The 16,420-nt window shown below is 39.7% G+C and overlaps 1 protein-coding gene across 2 annotated transcripts in view; it reads left to right on the forward strand.

Moving 5' to 3' along the window:
* The first annotated feature begins 744 nt into the window (after positions 1–744).
* fstl1b (follistatin-like 1b) overlaps positions 745–16,420 on the forward strand; it is an 86,127-nt gene continuing 70,451 nt past the window's right edge. The window contains exons 1-2 of one of the 2 annotated variants that reach the window (XM_057335617.1): positions 745–965; positions 1,097–1,156. In XM_057335617.1, the coding sequence (XP_057191600.1) occupies positions 963–965; positions 1,097–1,156 (63 nt within the window). In that variant the 5' untranslated portion in view covers positions 745–962. The remainder of the gene's footprint in view (positions 966–1,096; positions 1,157–16,420) is intronic. The other variant, XM_057335616.1, reaches the window with a different exon arrangement.

Consider the following 16,420-nt stretch of genomic DNA (forward strand, 5'->3'; position numbering starts at 1 on the left):
GCTGTGGCTATCCCGAGATTGTAAAGGCGCCTGTAAAGGCTTGAAATTTTCCAATAATCATTCAAAACTTTAGTTAAATAAAATATGTAATTCACAAAAACGGTCCATTTCAGTGTTTTAATATTATATATGATGTTGTTTATTAACATTATTGGTGCATTATTGTGTTTTAAATTTATAAGGTTGGTTAATTTAATATACTGTTGGGTTGTTTTAATCTACATAAACGTGTCATATTCTCTAAAATAAAATATCATTTTTCCAGCTCCGTATTTGCTTGAAAATGTCAGAAACGTCTCTGCTGTGTCCTGCTGCTGTCACCACTCAACATGACCAGCAGGTTACGCAAATGGGTAATCCTCTGCGAGGCTAGGGCGTCTCATTTCAGTTCGGTTGCTTGACTTTTGAGGATTCGTGCTTTGGAGAAGTCCACGTTTTTAAATCCGCGACATTAGAATTAAGGTTGCAGCCCCCGAATTGGGACTCGTCTAACGTGTTAGTTTAACAATTTTGTCCCTTTTGGCCTTCCACGAAAATATACTTAATAATTGCAACAATCATTACATGTTCGCCAAAGTCATACTATAACAGGCTATGCTGCGCGCAAAAATAACGTTGACCTCTCTCTCTCTCTCGGACTTTCAACTTTTAGAATTTTTAAAAATGCGTTTTTTCCCAAGGAATTCATATGTAGTTAGCAATATTTTCATGCAGAAGGCTGTATGGAACTTGACACGATTTGTATTTGTTAGCTGCGGAAACCGGTCATTGGCTCAAAAGAACAGTGTGTGAAATGTGTGTGTTCTCTATTTGCTCCACGGATCTTCACGGGCCACGTCACGGAGGGGGTAGAAACGGATTCCTGAGCGCTGCTCGAATTTCCTGCAATCACATCCTCACATTCAACTGCGGACCGAGACGCTGCCTGTGCTTTTGTTACCAAACTGGCTCTGTTTCACAAAATGGTAAGAACCCAAAACGCTATAGACAATCTTTTATCATCTAATCAACTTGTGTCGTATTTCCTTTAATGCTTTCTGTGTTACATGTCTTTTCTCTCCTTTCTTCTTCCCTTCATCCGCTACGCCCGGAACAGATGTTTCGATGTTTTCCCGTTGTGGTTTTCCTCCTGGTCGTAGTGTGCTGTTATGCCGAGGTAAGTTAAAGAAAAACCAGCATTTATTAAATGTTTAAATAGGGTTTTGCTTTTGAGAAACTGAATTACAGATTCTCTCATTGCTAACTTGAGTTTAATGAACTGTGGCATACCGTTTTTCCTTGATTTTACTACAAAATCAAAATCAATTTAAAATGATTTTACTAAAGTTACCCCATTTACACACTAAACAAATGGTGCTATATAGCACTAAAAGTGGTTCTTGGCTTCAGAGGTTCTTTGGGGTGACCGAGGTGCTATATAGCAACGTTTCCGTATAAAGAACCTGTTAAGCCCCTGTATGGTTCTTCAGCGGTTTTTAGCACCTTAGTCATCCCAAAGAACCGCCGAAGAACCACTGAAGATCCAAAATATGGTTCTATGTAGCACTAAAAGTGGGTACCCTATGATTACGAGCCAAGAACCACTTTAAGTGCTTAATAGCACTATTTTATTTTTAGAGTGCAGTAACTGTAAAATTATACAAATGATATAAAAACATGATTAGCCTACTATACATATATTTACAGGGTTTATTTTATTGCTATACTGGATTTATTTACTAATAAGGGTTACTTCATGTGGTTAAAGAACTTGGAAAGGGGGAATGAACATGTTAAGACATTATCCAGATAGTCCAGTAGGCTATTTACTTCACATACAAAGCCTATGAAAATTGTGCTTTCTTGTATGCAGTATTAAACCTTGAAAATAGAGTGTGTTATGAGCCAGTAGGGATGTAAAATTGCATTTGTCTTGAAACACACATGTACATCACATGGTTTGTTTGTGTGGTTAATGACCTCTGTGTGTGGTGAGAGCTTGGTGGTCTTTGCATTGAAAATTCAGCAGAGCTATAAACAAACAGCTGTTAAAACCAACCAGATAACAAACTGTTAGGAGGTGCTTGTCAAAGAGAGATGAGTGTACATTGATCTGAGTGCTGGGATGCAGCTGCTGACGGGGTCATATGTTGTGTTTGTTTACATGGAGACAAATGTGTTCTTACAGTGTATAGTGCAAGAGTAACTTGAGCTCACTTATAATTAATGTGAGATAAGTCACGATAAATCTCAAAATCAGTTTATTAGAAACAACATGTACATTTTGGTGCAAAACAGTCCCATGTGTCAACGACACATGCACTTGGAATGTGCTTCCTGTTAAAACATCCGTCATTTCTCAAACCCAACTATGTTTTTTTTCTTAAAATGAACAAGCTTTAGTTATATACAGTGTTCCAGAGTACTGTTTTTAGTTTGCTGAAAAGTACATTTGTACTTATAGGATTCTTTTGTATTACAACATCGGGATTTTTCCTGCATAGAGAATTTGGAGGCAGCTGCCTCTGCCAAATTTCGTGACGCCTCCGACTCTCGGCAAAATTATGTCGGGTGTCTTCAAAAAACATTCAACAGGCTGTCATTTGTAACTGCAGTTGCGGCATTACGCCACAATGGAGGCGCTGTTTCGTTATCAGCACAGTGAGGCGCCGAAGGGTTCAGTAGAAGAGCTTAGGAGCTGTATTAGCTGTATTTGACGGCTGTTCAAGTGTTTTACGTTCAATTTTTTAAAAAGGTTTCTTAAATTAACGTGATGTACATAATTTGAATGTTTTTAGTTGTGAAGTTGGCTTGTAAAATCAGTGTTATATTGTACATAGCGAGTTAGCCAGTATGAACGCACATTGCAATCAGACCGACTCGCACACAAATGACTCCTTTGAACCGATTAATTTGAACAGAATGTAAGAGATCAGCGATTCATTCAAAGCTCAGGCTGCGTCCAAGGCCTTGTCCCAAATGGCGCACTCCGGTCTTGTGGACCTCCTCCGAGTCCACACTTGGTGACGTCAGGAAGTGCAGACCTATAGGGCACTAGGCACGAGTCCACAAGGGTACGTGGGAGCGCATTATGGGACAGACTTGAGGTCATCACGCCGGATGCTTTCTAATCACTCTCGCGGTACTTGTTGTCATTCGCTGATCAGTCTGCGCAGCGCCGCGTGAAGTCGATCACACTTGTTGTCCCATTGTAGTTATTTGGTACTGAAGCTGCCGGTTTTTATTGTTCTGTATTTCATATGTTGATGTGCCACCCAAGCATTATGCAATAGATACTTATGTTTGCAATGCATTCATTTGTCATGACGTAAATGCATCTGCTTAATGTATATTTATTTATTTGTATACACTATTCTTCTGTATACACTTCTTAATATGCATATATGTTGTTATTTAATATTTCTCTATAATACAGAAGCTGTGTTGTTCAGCTTTACAGAGCCCAAAGACAACTACATATAAATCTACAACAAAATATGGCTTATTACCTTGAGTAAGAAAATGCACTGCATTAAAAGTTTTTATTCTTGAATAACTGGCTTAATAGAAAAAAGTAATAATGTGAATAAGTAACTAATTAATAAATTAATTTTGAATTTTATCAAAACATACATTTAAAAATGTATCCGTCATGTTTACGTATATGTCTGACATCCACGACACTCCTCCCATCCGTTCTGTGATTGGGCGTTCGCAAGGATTCCTGGGTAGGGGACTTCAGTGGAGTCTGCATCAATGCAGGCTTCTCCAAAGACCGCATCGAGGGCACAAAGGAGGGGCTCGCGAGCAGACTTCTGAGCGTTAAAAAGACAAATGGGACACCCTACGGACTCGTAGACCTTGGCGAGTACGCGCAATTTAAGTCCACGAGACCGCAAGTCCACATGAAGTGCGCCATTTGGGACATGGCCCAAATACCCCCACTTACGGACTTGGCCACTTAAGAGCGCGTGCACGCGACATGAAGCAAGATCGCAAGTCTGGCCAATGTCTTAAAAACCCCAAAGTGCAGTGCCCTTAACGCACACTATCTTGAAAACCGCTTCCGAACGATATTCAGGGCTAAGTGTATCCTATCATGCATCATGTTCTGGATATAAATCATGAGACTTTTTGCCCGTGTCTCGTGAGATGTTGCGGAAAGTTTTCCTGTGTAAGTTATACTTTTTAGGGTTAGGCTATATCTTTATTTATTCTATGTTTGGCTAACACCTGTTTTTCTTTTGTTTTTGTTTTTTGGGTACAGCTGCTTTGATACAATACAAATAAAGCGCTTTAAAAATAAATCTGACTTGACTATACAATTAGATATTACATTTAATTTTGTAGTAAAACGTAGTGTTGCACACTACTGTGCAACACTATTAAAATTATTATTAGATTTATGTATTTTGTAAAACTGTTTTTATCACATAATAAGAAACACCACATTAATTAACGTTACATGTTTGCACTTGCTAAGTGTGTCCCATCGGGTTAGAATTACTACATGCTCACTTGGGATCTTCACGGCCATAGAACACTTGGGCCAAAAGCAGGAAATACGTCATGAAAGTAGTCAAGTGGTCAAGTGCAAAGACCGCAAGTGGGGGTATTTGGACGCAGCCTCAGTGAACCACAAGAGCACTTAGTATGTGAATGAACTTTGCTCATTTAGTAAGACTGGTTAATTATCGCCTGAAAAGTTAGTTAAGCTTGTATTCACATTTTCAATTTTTCTGTTCAGGTGAATAAATTTAATGTTTTATATAACTTATTAGCTGTCATTTTCATCACATTTTTAGAACTTTAATATAAGTGTTTTGTTAAGCCACTTAAAGTGACGGTAGGCCTACACACGCGTTGCACCACCTCCGCCTCATTTTGAGCCAGGAAAACCCTGAACATGCATGTTATTGCAGAGTACACTTCCCTAGAATGATGCGTAAAGCAATTTCATGCTGTGTAGTTTGATAAGAAAACACTTAAGCTAATTAAAACTCATAATGGATGTCACGCAGCCCTGCGTGATGCGTCTTTGCACTATTCATGTAGTTTATGGTTGTGGTTTGTCTCTTTCTTGTTTCTGACCCAGTGGGGGCTTTGGAACTGTCAGAGTTTGTATCCCCCAAGGGCTTGATGTACTGCATAAACAGACATGCTCCTAAAGGGTGTCGGCCCGAATTAAAACCCACTGAATTTCCCGCTCTTACAAATACAGTTCACGCTGAGAGAGTTTTGTGGCAATTAGTATTAAAGTACAGAGAATGCTTCACATTATAAATGCATGCATTTGTGAGTGTGTGTGAGTTTGTGCATGTGTGTCCAATATTATGTATACTTGGGTATCAGAGGTCTAGAAATCGACAATGTATCTTCTTCATTTTTTAAGATTATGCGTTTTAATATCGCAAGCTTTACTTTTTTTTGTTCAGCAAGAAACTCATTGATGTAAAAAAGGACACCAGTTTAGGATCTAATAAAAATTGGCATAGATCACATTGTATGGAAAACTGTAGGGTGTGCAAAAGGAGCCCAAAAAACAACTGACTTACAATATTTATTGTTCACTGACAGTGAGAAATCTGATGGTTGAATAAATTCTGTATAAGAATAATAAACAACCTGATCTCACAGGAATTTGTACATATTTTAAAAATGAACCCGTTCCCTAACCCAACCCCTAATCCTAACTTTACCGGTGCGAAAGTAATCATACTAAAACATTCATATTCATAGAGTGTTCATAGAACGAATTCATAGAAATTAACCACCTTGTAAAATACACAAATTCCTGTGAGATTGTGTTGGAACAAAAGATAAAAGCTGTACAATGTGGGACATTAATACAAACAAACAAACAAACACATTCTAACAAACTGCAGAGAATAATTAATTTTAGAACCAGCCTGAATGTAATAGCAAAGAGCAGATAATGCAGTTACCTAAATCTCATCATGCCGGATACCCACGGATCAAAAAATGAGCTCAGAGTTTCGAGTTGCTTTCTAGCTGTTTTTTTCTTCTGCCAGCAGGTAAGTTGAGTGTGCTGTAAGCTCTGATAAAAATAGAAGTTACCCAGAGAAAAAGAAAACGATGGAGAGAGAGAGTGAAAAAAAGAAGGTGGGGAAAACAGAGGTAGTGGAGTAGAACATTGTCAGGGTCATTTTGGCCCTGCTGCTGTAGCTAAATGCTCTTTACTCATAGTTACAGATATCTAATGGCGGTCTGCTGTGCTTTTAACGAAAAAGGGTGTATTTGAGAAAATGACAGATTATACTGAAAAGACAATTGTTATCTTTTTTAAAAGAAACTGGTTTCATACAGGCACCATAACGTCATGTCTAGAGAGCAATGTCGAGTGGGCTATAGAGAACAAGGAGGTCTTAAAAACCTGGAGAATGTGATCCGTTAGTATTTCCATGGCAGTTGTGTTCTACATGCTTGCCAATGGCTACTCAGTTTTGGAAACTTGCATAGTTGTATAGATCTATGACTAACTGTCTGTGAAGGCAGCATTCTGTAGGTTTCCGACTCTGTCAGTATTTATAAGGTTTTCAGCAAAATGCTTTCGGGCCATAATGAATCATTCTTGCAGTGAATATCTGTAGGAAGGAATGCAAGGCTTAGGGTGTGAGTCTGATGTTCTTAAACGGCTCACTCCACCACAGGATTAAGATTTCGTCGCGTTTACGCTTCTTCGCCAAAGGAGATAATGTATTTACGTAATGTGCTCTGTAGAGCAGTTAGTCCGTTTACTGCTAGAAACAACATGACGAATTCCATGTAAGGGGACCTGCGGTGTATGTAGATAGAAATAGCTCATTCTAATGTAATAAAAACAAAACGCTTCATTAGGGCTGGGCAGAATGACGGAATATTCCGTTACTGTGGAATAAAATGTCAACCGTAAGAGATTTTTCTATTCCATGTATTCCACGGAATGTAAATAAGTAGGCGTGGTTAACTCGGCGCTCTGCAAATTAGGCGCTATTTTGAAAAAAACGAATGAATTAATCCACCCGTAACAAATGAACGTATCAAACATTCTATTGACCTTCTTTCAGTCTGTAGTTTAGTGATCCGCTCCAGTCCGGCACTTCTCTCACCCGCAGTGCTCGTGCAGGGATCTGCGCCAGCATTTAAAAAAGCTCATTCTCAACACGTATTTCAGAAGTCAGGTTGTTTTAAAAGCTGTTAATAGTTTTATAAAGTTTAACTTCAGGTGAGCCAAGGTGAAACTTGCGTTGAAATGCGCGATGATGCTCGCGAGCGAGTGACCGCTTTGATGTGACGCGCTTCTACCTCCAGTTTTGGGAGACGCACGAGGAGTCACCAGAGACTTGCAGTTCAAAAACAAGCCCGAGAATAAACAAACCTAAAGACAGAGAGTCGCAACACACAAAAATTGCTCATCTAATAGAGAGTGAAGAGCGATAAAGACCTACAGTACAGACCCCATGAACACCAGTTTATAACACTAGTCATATACTGTACTCTCATTGTTTGTGCATATTCATACTTTATTGTTATATATGTTGTTTATCTTTCTACTGTATACATATGATATAGCCAGAAGATAAATATGAATAAATAATACATCTGATTATCAGAACTTAATTTGATACTTTAGTACTTAAGTAATTTTCATAACTTGCCTACATTTTAACTATGGTGAGCATTTAAATGAACTGTAATAAATAAATTAGTGAAATCAATCTAAGAAAAATGAGGAATAAAATATAGAACTAGATAGTACATTTTCTAAAGAAACTGTGAGTGATGCTTTCGTGGCAAACCGCGGAACTCGGCACTAGGGTGATGACACTTTAAGTAGTAATGAATCTAACCAACCCCCATGACTCTAAGATGTTCTGATACAGAGATATAGGTCTTGCTAAACGGTTGCTAGGCTAATGTGTTTGGTTGCTATGGGCGTGGCTTGGCATCTGCCAATTGATTATACTCTAACCTGTGAGTGAAACGAACCAACTTCCATGTCTGTACGATATTCCTATGCAGAGATATTTGCATTGCTAAATGGTTGCCAGGCTAACCTGTTTGGTTGCTATGGGCGTGGCTTAGCATCTGCCAATAGATAATGCTCTAAGCTATGAGTGTAACGAACCAACCCCCGTGTCTCTACGATGTTCTGATGCAGAGATATAGGTATTGCTAAATGGTTGCTAGGCTGACATGTTTTGTTGCTATGGGCGTGGCTTCGAAGCTTCATCATGATCCTGGGACATTGATTGGTTGCCTGAGTAAAATGAGCCCACCCCATTGTCTCTATGACACTGTGTTGCAAAGATACCCACCTGAACCTTTTATAATGGGAGTCTATGGGATCGGTTGCTAGGTTGCTGTAAATGGTTGCTATGGGCGTGGCTTAATAACTTCATAATGATCATGTGACACTGATTGGTAGCCTGAGCAAAATGAGCCCACCCCCTTGTCTCTAAGTGGTTGTACTGAGAAGATATTCAACACGGGACGGTTTTACGCCTTATATGGGCATGCTTCCTGAAATTTTGGGTGGCTCTTACACCCCAGGGGTACAACTTACACCCCAATGTAATGTATGTTCTTATAGAGCCTGATAGCCTCTTCAAATGTGGTAACCCGCACGTTTCTAAGAAATCCTCGCCTGAGCTACGACCCGTCAAAATTTGGCGCAATGTTAAGTCAATGGGTTTTTTCGGGTGTTTTTTCGCCCCCCTATCGAGCACCCCTCACCCGATCGCTTCCAAAAGTCATGGTACACCATTTCTCAATGGGCCGCTTGATTTGATGTATACATTCATGGGTCTAATGCGGAAAAAAAAATCGGTATCTAGGTTTTGAATGGGAGTCAATGGGCCATTATAAGTATACGGGACATTTTGGGTGGCTCTTACACCCCAGGGGTGCAACTTACACCCCATTGTGAGTGATGTTCTTACAGAGCCTGATAGCCTCTTCAAATGGTGTATCATCCAAATGTTTCTACGATGTCCTCGGTCGGAGCTACGACCCCTCAAAGTTGGGCGCAATGTTAAGTCTATGGGATTTTTCGGGTGGTTTTTCGCCCCCCTATCGCCCCCCCCCACCCAATCGCTTATAAAAGTCATAGCACACCATTCCCGAATAGGCCCGTCGATGTGATGTATTCATTCATGGGTCTACGCCAAAAGCTGCGGGACAAGTAGCGCGTCAAAATATTGGTAGAACAAGAAGAACTAGATAGTACATTTTCTAAAGAAACTGTGAGTGATGCTTTCGTGGCAAACCGCGGAACTCGGCACTAGGGTGATGACACTTTAAGTACTAATGAATCTAACCAACCCCCATGACTCTAAGATGTTCTGATACAGAGATATAGGTCTTGCTAAACGGTTACAAGGCTAATGTGTTTGGTTGCTATGGGCGTGGCTTGGCATCTGCCAACTGATGATGCTTCAAGCCACAAGTGAAACAAACCAACTCCCATGTCTCTACTATGTTCCTATGCATAGATATAGGTTTTGCCAAACGGTTGCTAGTCTAACCTATTTGGTTGCTATGGGCGTGGCTTAGCATGTCCTAATTGATGATGCTCTAAGCTATGAGTGAAACGAACCAACCCCAGTCTCTCTACGATGTTCCGATGCAGAGATATAGGTATTGCTAAACGGTTGCTAGGCTGACATGTTTTGTTGCTATGGGCGTGGCTTCGAAGATTCATGATGATCCTGGGACACTGATTGGTTGCCTGACTAAAACGAGCCCACCCCCTTGTCTCTATGACACTGTGTTGCAAAGATATCCACTTGAACCTTTTATAATGGGAGTCTATGGGATCGGTTGCTAGGTTGCTGTAAATGGTTGCTATGGGCGTGGCTTAATAGCTTCAAGATGATCCTGTGACACTGATTGGTTGTGTGAGTCAAATGAGCCCACCCCCTTGTCTCTACGACACTGTGTTGCAAAGATATCCACATGGACTTTTATAACGGGAGTCTATGGGATCGGTTGCTAGGTTGCTGTACATGGTTGCTATGGGCGTGGCTTAATAACTTCATGAAGATCATATCACACTGATTGTTAGCCTGAGTAAAATGAGCCCACCCCCTTGTCTCTAAGTGGTTGTACTGCAAAGATATTCAACAAGGGACGTTTTACGCCTTATATGGGCATGCTTCCTGTGATTGGGAAATTTTGCTCTTACACCCCAGGGGTACAACTTACACCCCATTGTGAGTGATGTTCTTACAGAGCCTGATAGCCTCTTCAAATCGTGTATTATTTTCATGTTTCTACGATATCCTCACTCGGAGCTACGACCCGTCAAAGTTGGGCGCAATGTTAAGTCAATGGGATTTTTCGGGTTTTTATTCGCCCCCCTATCGCACCCCCTCCACCCGATCGCTTCCAAAAGTCATCACACACCATTCCTCAATGGGCCGCTCGATTTGATGTAGTCATTCATGGGTCCAAAGCGAAAAAATAACGCGTGAATATATAGGTATCTAGGTTTTGAATGGGAGTCTATGGGCGCCATTATAAGTATTCAGACATTTTGGGAGGCTCTCACACACCAGGGGTGCAACTTACACCCCATTGTGAGTGATGTTCTTATAGAGCCTGATAACCCCTTCAAATCGTGTATTATTTTCATGTTTCTACGATATCCTCGCTCGGAGCTACAATCCCTCAAAGTTGGGCGCAATGTTAAGTCAATGGGATTTTTCGGGTGGTTTTTCGTCCCCCTATCGCACCCCCCCACCCGATCGCTTATAAAAGTCATAGCACACCATTCCCGAATAGGCCCGTTGATGTGATGTATTCATTCATGGGTCTACATCAAAAGCTGCGGGACAAGTAGCGTGCCAAACTTTTGGCGGAACAAGAATAATTATAAGAAGTATGTATGTTCGAATAACAATAGTTATGCTTTTTCAAAGTATCACTAATAAGAAATATGACGGATAACGATAGTTATGCTTTTTCAAAGCATCACTAATTATAATGGGAGATTGTTTCATGAAATATAATGTTACCGTGAAATAAAATTACTCATTCCGTTAAATAGATTTTTGGCCATTCCGCCCACCTCTATGCTTCATTATATAAGATCTTTATACACCTCTGAAGACATAGTTATGGATATTATATTGCATTTCTGTTGATACTCCCTAATCGTCCACATTGCACATTTAAAGGGGTAGTTCACATCTCTGTCATGCTGTCTTGTTATTTTGCCTTTGCTCTGCAAGCCCAGTTTCCTTCTTATCTAGATTTCACTCACTTTCACTCTTTTTTCATTTTTCTCTCATCACCGTTCTGTAGTTTGCATTGTTTACCATCTGTCTTATTTTTCCCATTTTCCTCTGACATTTCCCTCCCCCGTGTCGCTCCATGAAAGCACAGTGTCTTGTGATTGGCTTTGTGCTGGTGTTTTATGGACTTGTTTTGTATAGCCATCACTGCTGGCAGTGCTTGAAAGAGCCTCGTAATGAGAGGGAGGAACAGACAGAGGGAAGGATGAGGTGATTACATGAGGCATCAAGAAATGTAGGTCTGCTCATTCTGATACTGTTACATATGGGTGTAAAACATAGACATAAGCAAACATTTTTAAAAATCACAGATTCTTACTTGCCATTTTCATGTGGGTGTGCAATTTACATAACTAAGAAGGATGGTGATGGGGATCACATATTTTGTCTGAGATATTGGGGTTGGTTTTATATAGAGGTTGTTAGATACTGAATTTATCTGATTTGTTGGATCTTAGTAGGGTCCATAAAGTGTTTTGGTGTGGCTTTTTACTTTATTTCCCTTCATACATCATTATTTATTTCTCCACATCCTTTCCACCTCTTCTTTATGCCTTTCAAATGAGCTTTTCATGTCTTTTTTATGCACACAGAACTGGTTGACATTAGGGATGTAATGGTATTGTAAATATCGAAGTATCGAGATAGCATTTTTTATATTATCGTGGTCGCATGACGATAGATCTTCCAGGCAAAGTGTAGTTTTTTCAGCCGAATGGAGCGAGTTGAGGGAAGCGGGAACTACAATTCCCATCAACCCATGCATGCCCATCATCCTCTGCGCTCTGCTGCTGCCCGCTACAGATCAAGTTGAGCGAAAATGGCAGATGCCGCTAGTGGCATAGAAACGGATTTACAAATTGTTGAAGTGAATTATAAATCGGATGTGTGGAAGCATTTTGGTTTTCCCGTGACAAGAAACGAGAAAGGAGAAAAGGTGACGGACAGACAAAAACAATATGCAGACACTGCCAGACTGCGGTGAAGTACAATTCTGGGAATACAACTAATATGAAGAGCCATTTGTTACATCATCACTCCGAAAAGTTTCATGAAGATACGAGAAGCAAAAAAAAAAATAGCAGTGAGTGAGGTGAGTGAAGCAGTGAATGAGGTGAGTGAAGCAGTGAATGAGGTGAGTGTGTGAGTGAAGCAGTGAATGAGGTGAGTGAAGCAGTGAATGAGGTGAGTACCTGACTGGTTGTGAGTTGTTAAAAGCTGACAAACAACTCAAACTTTTTTCATGTTAATTTTTTCATGTTTCATGTTATTAATTTTTATGTTATTATGTTAGTTCCTGTTTCTTACTGACTTTACTGTTCTTTGCACTTTAAAATGACCTAATCTAAAAATAATAAATGTGATCTTTGTTCAGTCATTGTTTAATAAACACTAATGCCACATTTTTCCAAGGCTTCATTTGTTTTGTTTTTTTCCTGCACAAAATTAAATAAATACCGTACCGTAGTCTTCATACCGATGTACTATCGTATTGTGAAATGTTGATACCGTTACATCCCTAGTTGACATTAATGAGCAAAAAGATGTAGACATCCCCCATTGAATACATTACTATAATTAACAGCTAAAGAGGTGTTAATACATGCTAAGAAAATTAAACACAGCACGTCTGATTGAGAATCAATCTCTTTCAGGTCCTTCGGCGTATAGTGGTTTCCTGAGCAAAGTACAAGGCCACGGTAAAGATTGTGAGACCTTTTTCTCCTAACACGTCAGCCATTAACTGAACTCTACCAATCCGTGACCCCTTGGAGAGCACTGCAGCTGGCAAGTCTAGATCACTGGAACAGAGCCTAGAAACAGATGGTGGGCAAGACATAGATTGAGAAAAGTAACTTTGGGTGAATAAGAAAAGTCGTCAGGGATAGGCAAAAGTAAGGAGAGGACTGGCTGCGATCTGAAGTGAAAGCCGAAATGAGACAAAAGACAAGAGATCAGAAAGAGGGAAACAGATTTATCCATTGTGATATAAAGAGAAATAGAAAAAGAATAGTGTAATTCAGCAGCTAAAAACACGGAGAAATAAAACTAAAGGGACCGTCCCATGCTGTTTGCAGAGCTGGCACCCATCATCCATCCTATTGCCAAAAACAGATTTGGGAACTACTGAGTGACATTAAAATTACCTCATTGGGGTGATAAGAGCGTTTTTGGTTTCAGTCAGACATAAATGTTTATGATTATTTTTATTTAGCACAGTGCCTGCAAGGTTTATTGATATTCCTCAAACATTCTGGTAAAGAGTTTTCCTAAACTACTAACCCTGAGTATTCAGTTCTGCAAATAATGCAGCCCAAACAGCGAATATAATCTATTAGAAGTTGTTGTTTGCAGATAATTTCAGATTCTTTTGTCTTTTAAATTATAAAAGAACTTGCTATCCTTCGCTGGTTTTGTAGGCATCACTCACAGTACACATTTGCAGTTATTCTTGTCTCTCTTGTGATTTGAACTTGAATGGCTTTGCCACATTCACACACCCCACTATCTCTGTTCCTTTGTGCTTGTGTCATTGAGAACACGCTTGAGGCCTCAAAAAGGCCTGAAAGGGATAGTTCCTCCAAAAACAACAATTCTATAATCATCTACTCACCCTATTGTGATCCCTGTATGATTTTCTTCTTCTGCAGATCACAAAAGATGATATTGTAACTAAACAACATTGGAAAGCATTGACTTCCATTGTATGGGCGTAAAACCACTTTTTTCATTTTGTGAGACATTTCTCACAATATCTTCTTTTGTTCTCCACAGAGAGCTCTTGAAAAATGAGTTATTAAAATACAATGGAATCACTTTGCAGCACAATCCATTACACTGAAGCACAAAAATGAACAAACACATATCTATGCTTTCTTTAATATTATTTTGTGTTTGAAACTCAATGTATTAGTATATTTTGAAGGAATACTATGACATAATTTCTTCTATGACATTACAAATTTGGTATTTTAAAGAATCTTTATACAGTATATGTCCTAACTTACAATAACAGTTGTTTGTGACCCTAACTGTTAAGATACAGAATCTACAAAGAAAATTGAAACTAACAATATACAGTGTTAGAATAACAAAACAATGACATGATTACACAGATATGTAAATGCATTTTTTATATTTTTTGTAAGATCTCTTGTTTTTTGGGGGTTTGTGGGTATGTGATTTATATGGAGCATGCTGCTCATGATGTTTGCCATGTTGAGAACAGCTTTGGTTTACTATTTATGCCTGCTACTCTTTCCCATTTGAGCGAGAGGTTTGGACTCCACTGAGAGACCCATGACAGAATTAGCAGAGAGACGATCCTTTCTTATTTTTTCAGTTTTTCTCAATGGGAAGCATGTGTATTGAGTTTACGAGGAATCTTTGGTGGAATTTAATCTCCTTATTGTTTGTCGAACCTGTTGAAATGACCCAGCAAGAGTGCCAAGAAGAAGAGGGGAGAAAAAATAAGACAAATAAATGATAAAAAGGGAAATGCTCATGACATCATACTACTGCAACATTTAGAGAGAAGACTTGTGCTCATTAGCACTGATCTTAGAAACATTAGTCAATAAATACAAATCCAGAATGTTTGAGCTGCAGTGAATCTGCACATAACGCAGACCATAACGTAATCATCACAATATTGTACTTTGCTGTGTTTCTCTGTTTTATATTTATTGCAAGGTTTGCAAGAATATATTTAATTTTATTTTCCTTCTGCCAATTTTCTAAATAATGATTTCTAGGAAAGTGATTTTCACAATAGTGTAACAGTGCTGGTTCAGCAGTAAAGCAGTCACAATTTAAGGCCATCAATTACAAACCAATACAGTCCGCTTCATTAAGAGCTCCTACACACTGTTGTACATAATCGTTTTGCCTTTAGTTATTATACTGTATTCCATACGCATAAATTATTCTGCTCATTTTTGCTTACCACTGGCGAAGCTGCAAAAGCATGACAGTATGGGAAAAGTGAGGTAAGATGTGCCAGTGGGTACATTATCATATACAGCTAAGCTGCTTGTGATTTAGAGGAGCACATGAAAGAAGTAGAAAGCATTGTCAAATTAACTTTTGTACATGGTAAAAATGGTTTGTTTCAACTGTGGTTAGTTTGTGAATACTGCGCAAAGATTTTTAGAAACCCCAAAGGAAAGGATTTCTTATTTTGTGCAATCTTGAGGGTTGAGATGTAAAAATACTGATTTCTAAGTAGGGATGTAACCATACTTCATAGTACGATATTTCTCGATGCAAAAAATGTCACGATGCGCATCGTAGAGAGATGGGGATATTTTACGATATTATGTTTAATTCTATTCGTTGAGCGGTCAAGACGTTACCAAATCAGCTCCAGCGCGTCACGTGTTATCTCACATATTCGGTAGAAGTCTCTGGGAGAAGGGGAAGCACAAGACTGTGTCTCCACGTGGTTTACAAAGCGCCTTATTTTCCTTCACAATTGCCTGTAAAACACAGCAAACTTGAAGAGTGACTGCTGGCGAGTCACCCCGAAACTCATTACAAAGGCAAGTACAAACGATTTTAATTGCCAATGTTAATTTATCCGCTAACGTGAGCTGCTGCATAACGTGAAATGCAACATAAAGTAAGCCAAAAGAAGCCAGCGCTACCGATTGGAGAAGTGATGAAGTGAGTCTTAGGGCGTTTTCACACATGAGGGTTTGTTTCGGAACCTGGTGCGTTTTCTCTCTTGGTTCGGTTCGTTTAGGCATATGTGAACACAGCAATCGCGCTAGGATCCGCCCCAAAACAATCGCTCCGAGACCGCCTGAACAAGGTGGTCTCGACCCGATTGCAAACGAACTCTGGAGCGGTTCGGTAGACGTGTGAAAGCCATCTGACTAGTGATGGGTCGTTCTTGAACGATTCGTTCTTTACTGTGACTCGGGAAGAACGAGTCGTCTTAGGGAGTGATTCGTTCAGTCGCGCATGCGCATTGCGCAACATTCTATGGGTCCTGTACTGGAATTCAAGAAGAACGAACGATTCAAACCCGAAGACTCGAGAGGTGAACTAATCAATTCTCTTTCCGGCTCTGACTGCATTGGTTTAGCTTACGACGCTGTCACGTGATGAACGGAGGCGTCAAACCCGAGGACGTGTCAGAT

This window comes from Triplophysa rosa, linkage group LG6 (assembly GCF_024868665.1).
Source record: "Triplophysa rosa linkage group LG6, Trosa_1v2, whole genome shotgun sequence".
NCBI classification, from domain to species: domain Eukaryota; kingdom Metazoa; phylum Chordata; class Actinopteri; order Cypriniformes; family Nemacheilidae; genus Triplophysa; species Triplophysa rosa.